General features: G+C 39.4%; 1 protein-coding gene across 2 annotated transcripts in view; it reads right to left on the bottom strand.

Moving 5' to 3' along the window:
* The window catches only part of LOC120798881 (cadherin-18-like), a 213722-nt gene that overhangs the window by 91741 nt on the left and 99429 nt on the right, over positions 1–22552 (bottom strand). For both annotated transcript variants that reach the window (XM_040143670.1, XM_040143671.1), the window contains exon 4: positions 21288–21407. In XM_040143670.1, the coding sequence (XP_039999604.1) occupies positions 21288–21407 (120 nt within the window). The remainder of the gene's footprint in view (positions 1–21287; positions 21408–22552) is intronic.

Below are 22552 nucleotides of genomic sequence, written 5' to 3'. Positions count from 1 at the left end.
ATATGAGTGACTGCTGGTAGGGTTTGGAATAAGTGTGAGCTTGGCTGCTAGTGCTAGACCTTGGCTTTCTGTATACTTGGTAGGATGGTACCTTTTCAAATGGTGGAAAAGGAGTGTTGTGTTTCCCTGTCTATGTCAGCACTGGTCCCCTGCATATGCTACAAAGGACATCACTCTGCTATTTATCCAGCTTTGGTAATCCAAACCATTTCCAAATCATCAATATTGTGTGACCTCTCTTCACCACAGTTTCCCTATGTTGTGCAGACATCTGAATCTCCATTACGGTCACTCCTTTTACTACAATCTGTGTGATTTGTTTTCCTTGTTGTGGCCATACACGGGTGAGCTATGTGATCCTATTGCTGTAGCCTAAGAGGGTGATTCTGCAGATGAGGGATGACCCAAAAGTGTTTTATCACCCAGTCCTAGTTGAGTAGAAATGTTTTTTGTTTTTTTTCTGAATGCATGAAGTGCTACAGTTATTAACAGCAGCAGATTCGCCAGGAGGTGGTTGAGGTGGATGGTGGGTGTACAAAACGAACCAACAGGTCCTTCAACCTGGATCATATTGGTTGTTTGTCCATACCCTCTGATACGATCCATAGGAGCATCTCAAGAAATAGTGCCCCTACCGCAACAGGCCTACCGGACCTTCGTCATCACGGTTACAATGATAAATATATGATAAAGCTTGGTCATGGGCTGGTTAGGTTTAAGCAAAAAAAAAAAAAACTACTCGGTTAGGTTTAAGGTCATGGTCATCGTGATCATGATCATCAAGTACTTTGTTAAGGTCAGAGGACTTTCATCATCTTGGGTATAATTATAAATACGCAGTTACAGTTGTTGAATGGTCATGGTTAAAAGAAACAACAATGACTATCGGTTTCAAACAGGAAACAAACAGCGGTCTCCGATTGTGTATTATCAACCCATCTGTCGACTCCAACCTCCTCCCACAGTGGATTTGTTACTCTATATACTACGTCACCTGAATTCCCCCTTTGATTGAGTAACAATTACTGTGACCATTCGAGGTCACCTGACAGTAAAACTTTACTATGAGGCCTAATATGTTGCTTGCACAGATCACCTGTGGGGTCGGTTTTACTGGAGGACAGTCTCAAGTGAAAGACTGCCACACCAGAGACCGGAGTTCGCATCCACTGTCCCGTCTGTTGTTAGTTTTAGGCAAAAAAAAGCATTTTGGTTAAGATTAGGTAAATATTGTGGTTTCGGTTAAATGTAAATACATTTGTTGTGTCTCAAGTCACTGAGAACTTTTTCCTGTATTAAACAAGAGCAGGATCTTTCCTTAATCTTAACCAAGTGCTTAAACATAACCACAAAAAGTTTAATAACGCTGTAGTCACTCCAAGTGGATAGTTTACTGGGTATTTTGGAGGAAACCAAGCATGTTATCTCATATCATGTCCACACTTTAAGGATACATATAGTATCATCATACCCCTACCAGCCACAACATTAAAACCAGTTACCAGTTTAAATATTGTGGCTGAATGGTGTCCTCTAGTGCAGGGTTTGTGACACATATTGCCTCAGCACCTGTGCCTATTTCATTCATTCAGTATCAGTGTAAATAATTGTTAATATGTAGCCTATGATTCTAAAATGGTGATTGGCTGGAATATTTGGCAACTGAGACACATCATGTTGTTGTTGTGTTGACCTTAATTCTGGCAATTACTAGTTTGACTTTAAATGTGCAATTTGGTAGATAGGTGGCTATCTGACAGCTGTTGTTCCGCTTACATACTGATGTTCATGAGAGTTGAAAAGCTTAAATTCTAATGCACTTTTAGTTACAAATTGTTTTATTCATTACTGTTATATTATTTTGACAGCTTGCAGGGAGGGCATTTATTCTCTTAGTTAAGGGGAGGGTCCAAACATAATGTTCATAACCCCGGGGAATGTCTTGTTTTTTATATATATAGTGAAACATATTGTTCAGCCCCCCCGTCTACTCCACTCTCCATAGTTTGTCCAGTGCTTAAAATATATTACAAAAAAATCTCATCCACTCCTCTTCTTTCCTCTCTCTTTTCCTCTCTCTCTTCATTTCTATTCCATTCCTCTTCTCCTATCAGACGTTCCTGCCCTTATATTTGTTCTCTACTTTTTCTTCATTCCCTCTCTTTGTGTTTTCCTTCCTCCCTTGTCTCCCCTCCTCTCCAACTGATGTCAGGTAAATTCCAGCAAACATGTCGTGTTTGGCTCCCACCTGCCTGCACCACTGAGTTCATCTGTCATCTGACTGAGATGCAGTTGCAACATGTTAAACAAGCCTTTAGCATTCAGCTGCTAGCCTCGGAGACACACTGGCTGCTGAGCGCATGGCCAAAGCCTAGAATTAATTTCCTGTCTCTCTGTGTGTAGTATAAAGGGGGAACCGTCATGCTAATCATACCGATCAAGATGAAGAGTAGGTGGGAGTCCTGGGGGGGATTTTGAAGGTGCCATGGTTAGAAAATAGGAGTTTAATATAAAAAATCCACCTGTCTTCCCACGAAATGTTTCCACAAGAGAGAGGAACATCCCTTATAATAATTAAATCACCACAGATTCCCGTTGTTTGTTACATTCTAATGTCCATATGGTCTTCTTTACAAAAGATGGGTCTGAGTCTGAGTCTCAAGAGATGTAATGAGATGATTTATTTATATAAACTAACCAGCAGGAAGTTGGCAGTTACACCGATCAGCCACAACATTAAAACCAGTCTCTGGTTTTAATGTTAATGTTTGTCTGAATGGTGTATATATACAGTATATTATATATGCATATATATATATAATACATGTACAGTAAAACCAGTAACTGGTTTTAATGTTGTGATGTATATAGTCAACTGCTCAATCTGTGTGACAGATGGATGTTTTAGAAGAGCAGAGAGAGGCAGACCTGTGACTCTGTGCTCTGATTTAAAGAGGTACATCACACTTAAACATGTTTTAGAGCTGTAAACTCAATGATATGACTGTACTGTAATGTAACACATCCATGCTGTTATTGATATTAACATTTCTTTCCAAAGTTATTAAAATCTGCATTTCATGAGTTGAAAATGGCTCAACTCGCATCTACTGTTTTAAACCATCCTGACATTTGTCAGGCAATTCTGACAGCCAATGCTGACATAGAGTCAACTGTTTGGGACTTAATTTCATTCTGAAATTTACTTAAATAAAAAATGTTAAAACCCTCTAATCAGAGGTGGGCGGCTAAGTAGAGGGTTAGGTATTTTTTGCTAACCCTCTACTTAGTATTTTTCAATTTTGGCGCAATGGTTCCAACTTGTGCTTTTGACGCCTTTAGAAGAACCACCAGATTGCATTCTTTCCCTTCAGAGCCTCATTCAGTTTGGCAGTGGTTGCAGATGGCAGCGGGTCCCTTGATAGCAACACTGCTATGGATATTTGAAATTGGTATTTTTCACAAGAGTGCTATGCTAACTACATGCTCGGCTCCACTACCTCCAGCTTCAGGCATTACTGGGGCTGGAGCCAACAGCTTTAATTAATACGGCTTGGGTCTACCGTGGTCCTTGACATGCAATGTCTGCTTCGGGGGATTCTGGATTACAAAAGACCTCCACCTCCAAAGAGCTCTCTAGCATAGGTACCATGCAGTCAGTATCTATGGGCTGGAATACTATAGAGGAAGGTAAAGCAGTGATTTCAATCATTTTTGACCATATAAACATCGGATTTTGAGGAAAACGCACAACCGAAATGCAGAATTTTGTCTGTGTGGCTGTAAAACATGAAGTTTGATTATGATTTTCCTTTTGGCTTTAGCAATTGTGTTTTTTTTTATTTTTGTGACATGCTGCACTGGTCAATCACTGCAATGTGAATGTAATAACATGATCGATCAATGATTGTCATTTGAGCCAAATCACTTTGAGCTAAATGCAAAGTCAGCATGCTAATTTTGCTAAATAACACAAAACGCAATGTACAGCTGAGGCTAATGGGAACGTCTCCCACACCTGTTTGCCTGTTTGAGTCTTTGCTAATAGTTATATCCCTCTGCCTGCTTTTTTCACCGTCCTGACTCCTGCCTCTGACCCTCTCCTACTCCGCCTGAAAACTGCTGTGGACTTCCTCACCTCTCCCGTATTCTCTGAACTCCCTCTGAGTGGCCTCCCTCTGCCCATTCTCCTGCTTTGCTCTGCTCAGCTCCTCTACACCCGTCTCAAGCCTTGGATTCCGGATGCCAGTCTCAACCTTTCCCCTGGTTCCTCCTCACCACGCCTCTGCTCCCCCTCCAACCTCAAGGACTATACTGCCTCTTTCTTGCAAACAACCTCATTTTGTAAATAAATAACTCTTCAGTCCAATACCTCGCCTGCGCCTCTGTGTTCTGCACTTAGGTTCTCTGAATTATGTCATTAATTGTTTTGGTATTTGGTCATTACTGTGGACAAAATTAAAACTTGAAAAGTAACAGGAGTTACTTTCGTGTGCTCATGCAGAATGCAAATTGAATTTTAGAGATTACATGATTGCATACAAAGTCAATAAACACCTTTAGGTGCAAATTTACCCGTAGTGGCAAGAATTTACATGAACGCGTGAGTTCAAAAATTTTCAGCTTGAAAAAAATTTGAACTTATCCAGGGATCTATGGATCTGCTTCATAAATGTAGAGAGACGAAAGTGGAGAGACCAGAGGGAAATGACGAAAATTTGGAATTCTGCTGAGTTCTGAGATCAGTCAGAGGCTGCCTTGAACACAAATACACAACCAGGTTACAGCTACTCTCTGTACCATTTGTAGGTGTTAGATTGGCTATTTGGGGTGAGTAAATACAGCAGTCCAGTGGTCAAATTCACAACAGTGGAGTGAGGTGAGTCAACATGTTTATGTGAATGTACACAAGAGATAAATTCCATAAAATCTAGAACTGTGTCACATTCAGGGAACTCTTTAACTTAACTCATTTTTTACTTTCACTTCATTGGGGATGAAAAGAGCCCATAAAATTCAGTTGGTGAGTAAACACTACAAGTCCTGATCAAGTTTTTTTGGCCCCAGTCCAGATCCAAATCCTTTAATACTTGGTATCTGCTGATACTGAGTCCAATCCAATATTTACTTTTACCTAAATGTAGATTGATGTGTATCTCACATGATGTCGCACCTTATTTTTCAAGCTACTTCCAAATACATACAAATACTAAATGTCCTTGTTCAAAACTATGGAGTTGCTTAAATTTTTGATATAATATGGATGAAAATTTAACCAGGGGAATAGCGACTGTCCTACCCTAAAAAATGGCCCTATAGGTTGTCTGTGCAAGCAGCTTATTATGACCCATTGTTATGTTTTACTGTTAGGCGAACTCTAGCAAACAAAGTAATAATGAAAGGAGCAAAGGGGTAAGTTAGATGACATTGCATAGTATGACAAAGTCCAGGGAGGAGGTCAGGGTGAACGGATGGGTCAATAAGACTTTGACATGGGAAACTGCTGTTGCTCTCCTGTTTGAAACTGATAATAATCATTGTTTCTTTTGACCATGACCATTCAACAACTTTAACTGCTTGTAAGTAAAGGGCTTGTTTAAACCCAAACTATGATCTTTATGTAAACCTAACCAAGTTGTTTTTGTTCCTAAACCTCACCAAAGCATGACTGTTCTATAAGCTTAACTGCATGTTTATTATTATAACCATGATGACAAAGATCTATCTCAGGAGATTCTCTTATGGATTGTTTTTGTCTGAGTACAGATACTGGCTAGAGGCACACATACCCATGAACAACAAAGTTTTATTTTGGTGTGTTATCAAGTTACTCAAGAAATTAACAATAATTTGTGCCATGATCTGCTACTGGCAACATTTATCATTTTAACGAGTGAAATCAAGGTTGCCAGATAAAAATAGAAAGTGCCTCCTGAATATTTTGTACACTGAGTTTTTCTACTAAGAGATGAGAGAAAACAGCTAATTACCGTTGGAGCTTAGCGAATCCATTTATTTTTCCATCTCGGGTGTCAGAGCAGAGTCAATGACCTCTAATTTTAACTCTAATATGGAGTGAAATAGTCGCACTGTAGAGGCCAGCTGTCACTAAGAAGAGCCACTCTACAACATTATAAGTCCTATAAGAGAGATCAATAAAGACTGCATAAAAACCCTTATTGAGTTTGACAACAGAGAAGTACTTTGCCAATTACACCCTGTTGCCGTGTGAGTCTTTGATGTGCGTAGGCCAGTGATGATTGGAGATAGGTAGGATCCCCTGGGGTCTATACGCTGGTGGTGGTGATGTAAAGCCAGGAGATGGAACGTTACAGTTGACACGCCCGGATCGCCCTGCGGGATAAGGTGGTGATTGGGAGGAGGTAGGTGGCACAATTGTGGGTCTGAAAGGATGACAGAAACAAAGTGATATTTAAAGAACAGCCTATGCAGACTGATTGGCTCGGGGGATGTGGGCAGAAGGATCATTGGCCAGATATGGTGATATTGGTAATGAATAAAAAGGAATTTTGACAGTATAGGAAAGAGGAATTGATGGAGTAGATAAACATGTTAAAGCATAATGATAGCAGGAATTCCCAGTAGAAGAAAAAAGCAACAGGGAAAGATCTTCCTTATTGAACTTTTGCCAAAGCTTCATTTCCATAACGAGAGATCAATAGAGAGTTCATCTGAACGTTTTATTGAGGTTGACAACAGACAATTACTTTGGCGATTAGCCCCCATTGATGTGTGCATCTTCGATACGTGTGGGCCAGTGAAGTTGGAAGATAGGAAGAATCCCCCTGTCAGAGTTCAATCAGTTATTCATTCAAACTATGTCTGCCTTGCCAAGAATCCCTAACTTTCTTGTCATTTCAGACCCTGCCACTCTCATATACCCTGCAGTAAACCCAGCCTTTCCTGTCTTTCAGCCACCTGACTCCTCGCTGCCCACCTCTCACCTGTTCCTTATTCCCGATTTACGTCCTAATACTGGTCCATTTCCAGCTATGCTGCCAAATTGTCTATTGTGCCATCACAGCCATAGCATTCCAGCCTCACTTAACTGTTTTTGCTGGTTCTCCTACTTGGCTGTTGACGACCACTGCCCTCCTCCTGTTTATTCTTGCCTGCTTTTGTCTACTGAGCCTAAATAAAGGTGAACTGTTTTGAAACCTTTATCTATGTCTCTGTGTAGTGCATTTGATTCTGGTTAGTGATTTAATACTAGAAGGAAAAAATAGCACATGTATTATTGCATTTAATAGGTAGCAATAAAAAATGAAAAAAAAACACATGATGCAGCAAACAGCAACAGCAGTTGCCAAGCAAATCAACTACAAAAGAAAAGGATGAAAGCAAACTTGGGCCTAAGCCATAGGCCAGTGGAATCGATTTTTTAACTTGCGATAAAGGCTAAGGCCTGTGGGGGCCAGAGGGATGGATTTTAACCTGTGAATAGGCTAAGGGTGTTGGACGCCAGAGGAAAGGAGTTTTAGCCTGCGATAAAGGCTAAGGGCTGTCAGAAAATAGAGGGATGGATTTTACCCGCAATAATTGCTAGAGTGCCCGTAGGATGCCGGAGTGATGAGTTTGCAGGGAGGCTAGAGGTCCATTGAAATGAATTAACAGTGGAAATTATTGCGGAAATTATTCAGTTTGTACATGAAACAACCACCACCCGCTGTATGCAACATTTACCCAATGGGACTCATCACAGAGACTTTTGAGCAGAGAGAATGGCATTAGAGTTGGGTCAGATGTATGTGGAGTATGCCGAAAATGACCAGCTGCCCAGCTGTTGAAGAGAGGAGGCAGATACTCCCTGCATTGTTGCAGAAGTAGCAGCACCTATCCTGAGTGAGTGGAATGAGTACTGCTGAGGGCAGAGATCACATTTAAGAAGCACTTGCCTGAGTTTATAAATTAAACCTGCATTTAGACACAGGATGATTTTCGGGTGTCAGAAAAAGGGGAGATAAAGGGCCATTTGCTTTTCAGAGCATTAGGAATTCCAACATGGAATGATACTCAGTCATTGAGAGAGAGAATGACTGAGCATGCCTCATTGAACAGATAGCATCTTGCGAAGCACGGAAAGGGTAATAGGCTGTCTACTGTCTGAAACTAGGGATGAGAGTTTAGTTATGGCTCACAATTTTATTGAAGAATTTGAAAACAGACTAGAGAAACAAAGATCATGGCATGAATATATGGGAGCTTTAACTTTCTTACAACTTTACAATAGCAAATGAAAGTGCAAACAGATGAGATGTGAATAGGATGTCCGGCATGCTGACTGAGAAAAGGAATAAGGCAAACATTCTCCAGGTAAAAGTCATTACAATTTAGGGTAGAGGGACCTAGAACCATTCTCAAATTATATTTTGCTGACTAGGAAATTAACTATGGGAGTGTGGTTTAGGACAGTATTAGGTTTGAATTTGAGGGAAGTTGAGCTGGCATCTGGGCACAAATCTGCTGTAACATTCATGTGACCTAGAATGTGACAAGCAGAGATAATAAAATTGTGATTGACAGATAACCATGTGAGACGTCTTATCAACTGGATAATATCAGGGGAGGCGGTGTGACCTTTTGTATGATGTCGCACAACATGGAAATGCATTTGCAATGCCAAAACTGACACCAGGCATAGCATGCTGCCCAAATTGGGTAAATCTCAAACATAGCAGAAGATGGAGATACGGTAGTACAGAAAACTGAGATGGCCAGCTATCTGCAAACCATCTGTCTTGATAGTAATCCCTAAAAGTCACGGATGATACTGCATCCGTGAAGAATTGGAGATAATCAGATAAAGGGACAATATCATCATAGAAAAATGACACGCCGAACCAGTGATCCAGGAGGAGGGATCAGGATCTTAAGTCTGAGCGGCATCCGTCAGACTCTGTTGAGAAGGTTTGGGCACTTAGGAGGCAAACTTGAGCGGACAGGAGATGAAGAAGTGGCCTTGGGGAATTATGCACATTACAAAGTTTAAATATTCGTGAAAGGACAAAAGCTGGCATTCTGTCATGTTTACAGTGGAGAAAAATGCAGCTGGGCTGCAACTTCAACAATGGACCTTTCATCTTGACACTGACAAGAGTTATGCCAAGAAACTCCATACTAGTTGCAGGACCAGCAGTTTTTTTGGTCTGACAGGGGAATGTCTAAATAGCTCAATAGGATTTAAGTTTGCGGAGTGTAGGTGTGACTGGGGTATTCAGATCAGTCTCATAGTGTGCAGGGCTGGCTGCGATGACACTGCGATTCCCAATCTCCTAAAACCTGGTGTGAGATTCAGTTTGGTGGCCCTCAGCTGCTAGACTCCAGATCTAAAAAACACATCTCTGCTCGGTGATAAAAGTCTTACGTTTCTTTCACCTCAATACTGGACCATAACATCAAGTGAATGGGAATACCTGGAATAATACATTGATGAGTACTTCAATCTACTCCGCATCATGAACAAGGACAAAACCTACAATGTCAAAAAGGCCAAAGCCAACTCTTCTCCAAACCCCAAAAGATCCAAATTCACTCTCCAGCCCAGGCACAAAAACAGCCACATCTCCAGAACTACCAATCACACTAATCAAAGTGGAGGAATTCCAGGCACTGGAATTCAGTCAGAACTAATTAGATTCACTCACCGAGAAAACTAAAACATACCGTCAACACACTTACAACATAGTTTTCACCAGCATTTCCAGGCATGCCCCAGATGTCCCAGAACAATCTGTTGAGGAATTCCTGACCAAACAGCTCAAACTACCCACAGAAACAGTCAACAACATCATTTTTCCCAATGTACACTGTATAGGATCAAAGAACATCTACAACCGACCACGTCCACTCATCGCAAAATTCAAGCACCATAACACCACCATCACAGATCCTGAAGGACGTTTTATCATAAATATCTCAATCAACAATGGCCCAGTAACAATCAGTATTGTCCATGGCACAGATGACCCATCCTTCTCTCAGATTTTTTTTCCCTCTATTTCAAACATTTCAATTGTCCAATCATAATAGGAGGCGGTTTCAATACAGTTATCAACATCTCAAGATCTAACCTCTCAAGCAATAAACGTATTTGGCAATCTGCAGAAACAATAAAACAGTTCATGAGCGATTTTGGTCTTGGCGATAGTTGGCGACTGCAACACCCTGTAAAGAATATTCATTCTTCTCATTAATTTACCACTCATTTTCTCACATTGATTTTTTTCTCATCAGCAATTCAATCATATCTTATATTTCAAGAGTCAAAGATCCACCCCATGATTATCAGCAACCATGCCCCTGTAGCTTTTAAATGGAATATAACTGGTCCACATAAATCCATTGCCGCATAGTGCTTTAACACATCACCTCCGAATTTGATAGTTATATTAAAAGAGAGTGGGCATCCTTCCTGGAAATAAATGATTCTCCAAAGTCGTCTTCTACTCTTCTACAGGAAAGAGGAAAGGCAGTATTAAAAATAATCTAATTTTCCATTTACAAAAGGAGGCAAGAAAAGAATGTTTTCACAAAATACAAATTTCAATTAAATGAAATTATGAATAAGCAAGCTCAATCCCTGATACATAGACATAGACAAGACACTAATTCTGGCAAGTGCTTGGCAAATCAAATTAAATGAAATAAAGAAAAAAACAACTGTCTCAATCATTAAGGACTCAGCAGGGAAGCCCACACTCTCACCTAAAGAAATAAATCAAATCTTCCAAAGTTTTAACAGCAATCTACTCCACAATAAACCCAACATTATTGACTTACCATGATTTAGTGAAGACCAAATCAACAATCGACTTGATTCATCAATAACACAAGACAAACTTTCCACTCCCCTCAATCTTACGCCTAATAATAAAGCTCCCAGACCTGACGCCTTCACTGCTGAGTTCTGGTTCTCATTTATTATAATGGACCATTTCTGGTCCATTATAACACCACTTTTTTAAATGATGAGTGAAACAAAACAAAACCCAAAACGTCCAGCAAACAGCTCACTCCTTCTATAACCTAACGAAGATCCAACCTTACTATCAAGTTATTGTCCCATCTTTCTCATCCACGTCCAGCAATACACGCAGACTGTTCAACTTAATGCATTGTCCTCACTCTCATAGCCAACCTAGATGCAGAAAAAGCCTTTGATAGGGTAAGATGGATGTTTGTTTGCCACATTAGAAAGATCTGGCTTTGGGGAATCATTAATTAATTGTTTCAAGATTCTTTTCACCTCACCTTCAGCCACCGTCATCACCAATGGACTAACATCACAAAGCTTCAATCTCTAGACTCAATCATCTCCGAATTCTACTAGAAAAACAAGAGACCAAGAATTAAATCAACCAACATACAAAAACCAAAAACACAAGGAGGCCTGGAAGCTCCACAATTTTACCATTACTCACTGGCCAATCAGCTTCAATATATATCCAAATAGATTCATCCAAATCCATCAGAAAATATATGGTTAGATATAAAACAAACAGTTTGTAAGGCATTCCAATGTCAAACCTACCCTTTCTCAGATGGACAATCAAACGCTATCCTTGTTTTAAAACTTTAACAATCACAAACACCCCTCTTGCACCATCCAAAGATATTTGCATCTGGAATAACCCTGATTTTACAATTAACAAGAAATCACTCAACTTCCATACACGGATTGCAAAAGGCATCACAGATCTTCAACATATTGTATCTTTCATAATAAAACCCTGCTCTCATTCTTTCACTTAGTCCAGAAGTATGACATTGGGATTAAACTTTTTTTTCGATTATCTACAACTCAGATCATCCATCCAAACAAATATTAACATTATGACCACTAACCTAGATCTTCCTCCCTCAACTTCAGAGCTACTTAGCATCCCTTCCTCAAAAAAACTCCTTCCCAAAATATATAGAATAATATTACAATCTGATAAAACACCATCTCATCTCATCTCATACCATATCCATACCATCAGTAAAATGGGAATCAGACCTATCCATCACTCCCGATGCCGACTTCTGGAGCCAAGTTTGCAAAAACATCTATTTCATCACTAAAAAGGTCTAGTATAAGGTATTCCTCAGAACTCACTTCACTGGGCAAAAAATGGGATTTGCATGAGAAACCGGTTCACATTGCACACAAAATAACCTTGATAGCTATGTTCATGCCACCTGGCACTGCACACCAATTAAATAATTTAGGAAAGTCATCACAGAGTCATTATCCCTCTTCCTGGGCTGTCGCATCCCTCTATCCCCCACCCTCTGCCTATTAGGATACATATCATCAAAGAAAAACATTCAATTACTCCTCGTGGCGCTATCGCCAGGAAAACTAACCTCATAAACTAGAGGTCAAAGAAATAGCATGCATATTACACATTGGAAAAACTTAAAGGTTAAATCTCTACAGAAAATGTATCGATCTTCATCCAAAATACTACAACAGATTCACATTCCACCTTCACTGCTTCGTTGCCAGTGGCTGGGGTAGATGTGCTGCTTCCGCCCCCCCGACTTTATTATTATTATTAATGTTATTAGTGATGGTGGTGGTGGTGATGGTGATGGTGATGGCGGTTGTAATAATAGATCTAGTATTATTTTGTCAGGCAGGTTTTTTTTTTCTCTCTCCTTTTTCCTTTATTTATTTTTCTTTTCCCCTGTGCTCTCTTTGTTATGGGTTATTTGTGGCCTTATCATGATGGTAGGCTAGTGAACACTTTCGAGTCTGTCTATACTGAGTGTAGTGTTTGGTTAGCCAAGTTTAACCTACAGGAGTTTCTGAAGGCTGGTGTAACATGTTCTGCTGCCACAGAGGAAATAAATTCATGACCAGTGAAAACAAGTTCTTAGAGTATCCCGACGTCTTTACTGCAGAAATAAACCAGGGAGAAAATCTGGCAATATAGCCAAGAATTATGTCTGTCACAGATGATGAGCTCAAATAGACTGTAGTCTGAAAAATGTTGCTATGTGAGAGGAATGAGGGGGCGTGTCCGTAGAGTGAGAGAGGAATCAGTCAGTAACTGAGTCCGTTTACAAGTGGCTACTGGGAAAGTGAGCTGTCTATAGATGTCCAACTGAACAAAAATTTTGGCAAGTAGCCAAATGTTGTTAGACTGTCAGATGACTATGGGGGATGAGAAAATTGCAGTTCAAATCCATGCTCTATAAGTCTTGTTTTACCAGTGTTATTTTGTAAGGCGCACAGTGCAATCATTAACAGAAATTTGAAGGATTACTACATCAGTGAATATAGTTGTTAAACTTTTGTTCTTGCTAATGTCTGAGTTTACTGTGAAAAACAACAACCTGTGCCTGCTGGACATGTGTAATAGACAATGCTGGAATCTCACTCTATGATGTCGCCCGCATTCATAAACTCCCTACCAGAGTTGGACATGACTGAAATGACCAGTAGCAGACAGAAAATGGACGATCTTACCATAGCATGGATATGAATGACAGAAAGATAGTGATATTTAAAGAACAGCCTCAGCAGACTGATCTGCTTAGGGGAGGCGAGCAGAACGATCAATGGCGAGATACAGTGATGTCTGTAACAAGTGGGAATGGGAAAGAGAATTTTGAGAGAGAAAAAATCTTCCTTATTGAACATTCACCAACATTCACCAGAATACAGTAGGCTCAGGGCATACCTAGTCTAAATGTAAACATAGTCAGTCATAACAGGCAAGCTGTGTTTAAATTTGCATAGCAAAGGGATGAGGCAATGTCAGTGCTGTGGTGTGAAAATCCCTTACAAGAGATTGACCTTAACTTTAATGTATACAGTAGATGGCTGTAGACGTATCCATTTATTTGTTAGCTGTCTGTGTTCAGCAACCATCTGAACTCAGCTGTGCAAACATTAAAGTTCTGCGTTGACATTTCATTAATCCAACCACCTGCCTTAATCTGCTGCCAGTCTGACCACTATGCACCATGTTAAACAGCCTGTTAGCATTCAGCTGCTGGAAAACACACAAACACACACACATTTGCTGCTGAGAAATACATACAAGAAGAGAGAAAAAGATGAAAGACAGATGGAAATAGTGAAGCATCAACTAAAAGCTGCTCTCTGGAGTTATATAGGGCTACTTCTACTCAACAGGAGAAAACTGTTCTTCGCCAAGGTACCTGTGCATGTGAGGGAGGTTATTTGGCTTCCTGAATGCTGGTATGTGCTCTTGTGGCTGACCTTGCCTAGCGGGAGTCTCTGTAGACCACCTAGATGAGGACATTAACTGTGTCTGACTTTGCACTGGACTCCTTCTGGATCCTCTCTGTAAATCACACTTTTTTCTTAAGTAGCACTACTTCTTCAAAGAGAACAAATCACATAATCCCTCCAGGTGAGAAGCAATCCACTGCTGGCAAGGAGACAGGTGAGCAAATGGGAAAAATGGGAGGAGGGCAAGGGAAGAGCAGAGGGATATTGGAATGGTGTATTACAAAACAAGGTAGAGGAGGGACTGCATTTTGTGGTGAGAGAAGGGGAGGACATTTGGTGTTGTGCCGATCCAGTTTGAGGTTTTTATTATCTAACCACCAACCAGGGGAAATTCCCTCTAACAGTTTAGTACTGTTAATGACACCCATGAACCTTGGGATTTAGGGTGCATTTTGTTGTCTAGTGCTGTATTTTTCTTATTCCTGTGGATAAATGAGGAAATAAAGATGAGACACTTTCAGCAGAGCTGCAGTGACAAATTCAGAAAGTGGTTCAGGTATCTAAAATATCAACAAACCCTAATACAAAGCTTCAGTCTTTATAATTCTTGTTTACACAGGTTTGCTCTTTAACACAGGTGCTTCTGGTGATACTCCATAATTTTGCAAATAAGGAGTTCTAAAAGCAATTATCACTAATTTGCTACTTCCGCCAGCATTATTTAAAATAAATGTAATAAATTCTTGCTGTTTTACTAGAAATAGACACACACTTAAAATTAGATTATAAATGAAAAATAGCTACTTAAAAGCAAACAACTTTAGATAAATAACCTATTATTTTTTGCGAAGCGATCATGTTTGTCATGCTCAAGGTTCACTCGTCACGTTGTTCTGGGCATGGGAGCCACTTTCTGACCTACTCAAGTCAGGGGAGGGGACAGACAGTGTGATAGTGGTACAGTGACAAAAATGCTCAAAAATTCCAAAAACTACAGATTATTGGTATATTATAGCAGTAGTTTGCCTATGTAACCCCAAATAGGGGTAAACACAACCAAAATGTAGTTGCACAATGCATACAGAGGTGACATCTATAGTGGATATAGTGAATGACTACAAGTCGGCAGATTTAGAATGCTTGAAGATGATAATTGAGTGAATCGCATTCAAATACCAGGATTTTATCTATACATCGGTTCTGACCAGTCAGAAGCTGGTACCAGTTCATGACCACTCCTCTGTAACCATCCATAAAGACAATTAAAACTTGTCAAAACTCACTGTACTTTTTGTAACCACTCTCTTTTAGCACCAGAAGAATTAACATTGAAATGATCAATCTGTGCTGTAGGATACGCTCATTCTGAAATCTTTAGAGAGCCTATGTAACATTTGCTAACCAGTGGCCGATTTTTTTCCGACAGAGTCTCCAGTCACTGGTACTGTTACCTGCATGGATACTAATCTTCCTCTGACAAATTGGAGCAGAATGATTTCGAACAAAAAAACCCCGTTACTGTGGTCAGTAAGGACATTGAGCATTGGGTTTTATAATGGCACGACTTGTTTTGATGATCTTTAGCTTTCCATCCTTTGTGCTGCTCTGCCTGCTGGTATCTGCCTTTGTGATATCCTTTCTACTGTTTGACTACCATCTGGAAGTTGTAGCGGGCATAGCCTGGCTTCAGTAATTGCTATTGAGGAGGTCACGGTAAAGGCAGTCACTGTTTATGGACGAGAAAACCCTTCCTTCCTTGCTTCCTTCCAGCCCACATTTACACTATCACATGGACATGAAACAGAGACAAAGGATCTTTTAGCATGTCAGAGATTTTTTGACAGAACTCGTGGAATTAGCCAAATGGACACAAGGCAAATAGGAGTAAACAAGCAAAACCGCCACAGAATGGAACTGAAGTCATTCTGCTACAATAGGACTCATCTCTGATTGATGTTTGACTCTTACTTCCCTCAGAGAAGGCAACATGAAAAGGGCTTTGGTTATCACTAAGGTGAACCCTCCGTCACAGAATGGACTCTCACAGACTCTCTCTCTCTCTCTCTTTCTCTCTCTCACACACACAAACAAACACACACACACACACACACACACACACACACACACACACACACACACACACACACACACACACACACACACACACACAAAATGTACAGTGGCAACAAAAAGTAAGTGAATCCTTTGGAATTACCTGCAATTATGTATAAATTTGTGAAGGTTTACAGGTATGTGCGCAAGTACAAAGACCAACATAAGATCCATTCAGAGCCTGCAGTGTACAAAGCAAAGACTGCTGTTACTGAACCTGCGTAGTCTTTTGGTTCTGCGTGTTCAAACTTCAACAACTTGGCCAGGAACAAATTGATAAATTGAACAGAGGGCGGACACTCTATCACTTACAAATCAACACACACGCTTGCTCACAAGGTTTGTGTGGGAGTATCAATATGGAAACTGTGAAAAAATGTGAGTGTTCTGAAAATGCTGAGAGCAGAGAAGTGGATTATCCTGCAGAAGTGGTTTGAGAAGTTTCTCCATATGTTTTCATACTTATTTCCCATTAAAAAAAATGGGAAAAGCTTGGAAGCCATGTATACTACTGTGAATCCAACCTGTCTACAGTTGCCATCTCCTATGAAGGTAAGCTACACACTTTTCAGAGCAACCCTTTATGTCTACAGGGGGTAAGATTTTGGGCTGAGTTTCACTTTAATTATACATTCAGGAAATTGAAGGTATATTTTTCCTTTAAGCCTTGACAGCAACTACAGCTTCCAAAATATATCACTTTATCAGTTTAGGTCTAAGGATGTGATAAAGGTTTTATCCAGAAACATTATGCAAGAAAATTCTTGAACATACAGAATGAGAGGTCACATATTTGCTGGCCACACATTAGGGAATGAAAACCAAATCCTCTTGATAGATGATGATTTTGATTTACCTTTCTGTTTTTATTGACAAATATACAGTATGTAGAAAGAAAGAAGTTTTTACAAATTAACTTGCACTTTTCCTGACATTGTTCCTGCCAGACAAGCAAATTGTTCACTTGTTGTCATTAAAGTGAATGGGAATGTATAGTACAATATGACAAGCACATCAAAGAAAACTATTGTTCTGGCTGCAATGTGTGTACTTTGAGAATGAAGGTGCCATAATATTTATCATATTCTGTTCTGCCAGAAGCAGTAAACAGACATATCATCTATTCTACTCAGTTGGGAACACAATAAGTGCTACATAAATATACAGTAAATGAAATGATGCAAAATTAAAACAACTATATTCATGTTCAGGCAGCCTCATTGAGAAGCTGTCTTTATAAACAGGAAACACACACGAACACCCACACACAAACAAACACGGGCCATGCAGATAGTGTAGCTAGTATGTTGAAACTTTCCAGTTAATTCCATTCACAGTGAATGGAATAAGCTTTAAAAGCACCCCCACTGAAGACACTTTGATATTCTATACAAGGCCTTTTCTCTTGTGTCTTTAATTGACACAGTATCATTCTCAGAAAGCTTTTGTTTGGGAGAGACAGAGAAGGGGAGAAAAAAAGAGAGCTATAGGGATAAAAAGCAGTGCCAAAGAGGAAAAGAGCTTATTTCATACACAGCCTCTTTTCTGAATTCTGTTTGCTCTGACATGTCAGCATCAGCATTTGATTTATAATGCATTTAGTTCACTGAAGCTGTATTGCAAATCATTTTGGCAAAGTAAAATTTAAAGGCTTTTATTGATAAGAGTAGGAAAAGATACACATTTCATCTTTAATTGAAAGATGTGCAAAGCTTCTTTGTACTGACATGCCCCATTGTATGTGAATTAGAAACTGCAGTGTGACCATTTGAGGCTGTACAACGCAGAAGAAGCAGTAGGTATGGCATGTGCTCTCGTGAATTAGCATAAGGAATAATAAATAAAAATATATGTTGTTGTTACAAGTCATACACTCACCTCCAGGACTTTGTATACTGTGCATCACGATGCAGGATGGCTGTTTATTACAGCAAGAATGTTGAAAATACAAATTTATCAGATAATGGGGAGTCTTCATAGTGTTCAGTGCTGCCACTGCTGGCTTGAAGCTATGATATACCAACAGCAGTGACTGAAACAGTCTCATTTACTGTAAATGAAGGAAATTCGTAAATATAGGCCAGTCACTAAGCTGAGTAAAAAAACATTTAGGGTGGTGGAATTACCTGTAGCCTCTTACAACAGCACACATGATAAATTCAGGATAATGCACTAATTCCAACAGTACAACAACCATTGCTGCTCTGAGTTTGTCTTTTCTTAAACATAAATGTTGTTCCTGATGTTTTTCACCTTAAAAGCCTACCAATAAAGGGAAGGCAACAGGACCTTTAATGTAAGAATGAACTTGGTAACTTAACATCCTTTGCGGAAAGGCAAGGTGGAAAGCCTGACATGACTCTGTATTGATTGAATTAGAGCTGTGGAACTCTACACTAAACTGAATTGATTAAGACAACAGGTAAACATGGACAAAGTTTTGAATTTGCATTAATTGAGGAACAGAAAAAATTCAAAATAAAGGCCTGGTTCTCTCTGCCACTAAGGCACATAAAGACCCTGGCCACTATTTGATTATTTTTTTGGTATATTATCATCCACTCACTAGAGACACTACTGATCATTCTGAACTTTACAGTCACTGCAGCAAAAGAGCAGTCCTGCACCATCTTTGATTGATTGCATTGATTTTAATGGAAGAGACTTTTCTCTGTCAGAATAAATCATGTTTAATCGTAGCCAGCTTACATTGTTTTGTCCCAACTTGTGTAGGTTGCTAAGAGGATTTCCTGCAATACATGAGTATTTTCAACATTCTTAACCATATTTAATTAATGTGGTAAAACCAGTAAATGGTTTTAATGTTGGAGCTGGTCAGTGTATAGTATACTTATGACATACTATTGTTGCCATGGACAGATTTTGTAGACAGAAGTAACTTTTAAACATTGTCAGTGAATTTAATTGGGAGTTTTGGAGAATCAGCTTCATGATGAGATTCTTTTCTGGCAATAGGGTTGTAATAGATAAAGTCTGACTGAAGAATTCAATCAAAGATTAGTGTCAATTGTTCAAAAGTTCAATTTATTTAGCCATAAAAACATGGAAAAGTATAGTGTTCCCATCCCAACCCACCAACGCTGATTGCCAATAGACATGAACTTGGATACTATCTTATTTGTAAATGGACAAACAGCTATCTTATCAACGTAAGGCAGGCAAATAAAATGGCTGTGGATGGGTGTCAAGAGAGCCAAAGTGATGCCAACTTGTAGGTTAGCTTCTGTTCCACTAACTTTCAATTTCTTGGGTCTCTTTCATGAATGTTTCTTATACTATAAATTTTTATAAATTATAAAACTCTATATGTGATTCATGCAGTGTGCACAGACCATAGATTTTTTCCTACCCATGTGCAAACCTCTGTGAATCAGAATTGTTAGACTGGATGCAATGCATGTTTACTGCTGAATCCCCACACAACTACATCACGTATGAAAGTCAAAATAGCAATGGTGTGATTGTAATTGAAGAACACAGAATTAAAGCATTTTTGCCCCTATTTTGTTAGTGACAGTAGCGGGATTAGGGGAAATAAGGGGAGAGAGAATGATGGAAATCCCATAAAGGCACCCTGTGGGACACGAACCATGGACATTGTGGTTCATGCAGCACCTTGTCCCATAGGGCACCAAGGAGTCTTAGTGAACACAGAATTCATGAAGACATTGTACCATCAGATGTAACTGAACAGAAACATACAGTACTGGGAGAATCCCAGACGTCAGGTATTTAGCAACTCAAATTACATCTGTGCTGTGATGCATGTTATTCAAAAACAAGTGCCCTAAAAAGTAACTTATTTCATGCCATGCTCAACAATCTAATATGAAGGAAATTATGCAGCTGTTGCATTATGCAAGCATGAACCGATTTGAAATGTGATGAAAATGCAAAAAAAAAAAAAAAAAAGAATGCTATCTAGGAATTTTATGAGTAGTGTGTTCCTGACCACCTACAAAGATTTTGGAAATTGATGAATTCAAAAAAAGTTCCTAATTTTTTTGTAAACACAAGTTAGAAGGCTCAATGATGAGATCAAATCTGTGCATGAACGTTTAATGAATGAGGCCAAGTTTATTCGGTCATAGAGGGCTGCTTTCACCTCTCACTCTGAAAAACTTAGAAATAATACTGTGGTTTTATCTCCATATTGAAATTGAAAAAGGCATCTACCAGTGAAGTGGACACTATAATTAGTATTAATATTAGTAATTAGTGTTAGTAACAGAGTATCTCATCTTTTTAACCATTTTTAAGGCATTCCACAACCACATGTTCCCTGATTCTTAGCCATAGGCATGTTATCAAAACTGACATGGACATTTTTTATCTGACCACAGGCTTTCCCCATATATTCCAGGTAGATTTAATTGCCTAACCTTGGCCATAGCATAGTTTCCATAAGTGGGTGTTGTTGGAATAACTTGAAGAATATTAAGGGTGAAAATTTGGCGTATATTTGTGTTCTGCCTGATATTTTAGTTTTAAAACTTATATAGTATTTTCCTTTAGTCTTAAAATCAATCCGGTATCTGTGCTTTACTGAGAAATAATATGAATAGTGAACAAAAACCAGCAGGGGTTCCTGGAAATGACTGAGCTGTACAAAGTAACAACCTGCACTGCCCCTGCTCTTTCACCAAAAAAAGTGGAGCAAGTGGAGGCTGTTGTTTGAAGGGCCTCCGCCACCTTTGACACTCGTCCACAGATTTGGCTCCAATGCTGAAAGCAGTTCACTGGAAGTCATCAGGGTTCTTTCATTACAGTTTTCCCAAGCATGTAATGGACTCAGATTAACTAAAAATCAAAGTGTTTTCCTTGGCTCTTGAAATCTTTAGCTTGTTTATAGCGTTACCTCTGCTAGGTGCTCCCTGGTTACCTTTGCGTTTGAACTTTCCCTAGACAGCAGTTAAGATATAAGTAAACGTAGAAGCAGGTTTACCTGTCTTGGGGTCAACAGAAAAGTACGGCTGTCCAGCCAGGATGCTGTAAACTATCTTGGCACTTTTCCCGTAGGTCGGGTCATCTGCATCTGAGGCTGTCACCTGGAAAACTGACATTCCTGCACAGAGAAGGAACAAATACTGAGTGATCAAATAGCGATTAGTACTGACCACCACAAAATAAAGAATAAAAGTGTTAATGAATACTGACAAATTTGAAATGGTTACATCTTTAATTCTTTAAGGAACGTAATTCATTGCCGAAAAAGTTACTTCATGACCTTGGAGCTACTAGTTTAAAAAAAAAAAAAATCTTAATTCCAGTATTTTTCAAGCAGAGTCTAATTTCACACAGCAACCTGTGTGAATATCCATGCACAGCCCAAAATTTGTTTGCCATTGGAATGCCCACAATACAAGCACAGCAACTGCTCATGGGCTAGAAATGTAAACTGGACTCCCATTTCTTGCACTGTGTGTATGTACGGTATTCCACATCCTTAGGCCTATTCTCATTAAGCAGCTGCACATGCTGTTGTCTTTATTGATTTTTTTATGTTGTTTAACCAAATACAACAAATGAAAGAACTCTTCTTCTTGTTGGGGAGGAGGTCATTGACATGTTTAACAGTGTGCATGTGTGTAACGTGTCTGTGTACGCATACCACTGATTGTAGAATGTATGGAAGCACACGCAGGACCACTGTCTGCGTGCAAGTCTGCAGCAGTCTGCATCCATCCTGGAGTATGATCAAAGCTTAACTATGCAATCACTAGAGATCAACTCCAGAAAACATTCTACTGAGGCATGCTGTGCAAGCCAGTGACTCCCAGTGGTGTTAGTTCTCACTTTGCTGCAATGTATTCTAGTTCCCTGTGACATCCCCGTAAGGTGCGATCATAGGTTCCAACAGAGCACACTTTTGACCACACCCAGAAAGTTTTACTCTTTAAGCTTTCATAATAAGCATCGGTTTTGCATAAATTATTTTGACCACTTGTATTTAAATTAAAAAAAAAAAAAAAGTAAAGACAGTAATGAAATTTTAAAAAATTAAGTGATGGTTATTCAGTGGAACATTATGAGGAGTAGACAGATGACAGTTGACATTGCATTCCCTTGGGTCCTCAGCGATACACCTGCAAAATTTGAAGTCGTTAAGATGAGAGGATGTCGAGAAAATCAAAAGTCAGATAGACTGACAGAGATTCCTCCATTTATTGCTAGATAAGAACCAGGCTCAAAAACACCAGAATTTCCCTT

The sequence above is a fragment of the Xiphias gladius genome, chromosome 14, assembly GCF_016859285.1.
Source record: "Xiphias gladius isolate SHS-SW01 ecotype Sanya breed wild chromosome 14, ASM1685928v1, whole genome shotgun sequence".
Taxonomy (NCBI): Eukaryota; Metazoa; Chordata; class Actinopteri; order Istiophoriformes; family Xiphiidae; genus Xiphias; species Xiphias gladius.
Note: the sequence above shows the minus strand (reverse complement) of the source record. Positions and strands in the feature narration are given on the sequence as shown.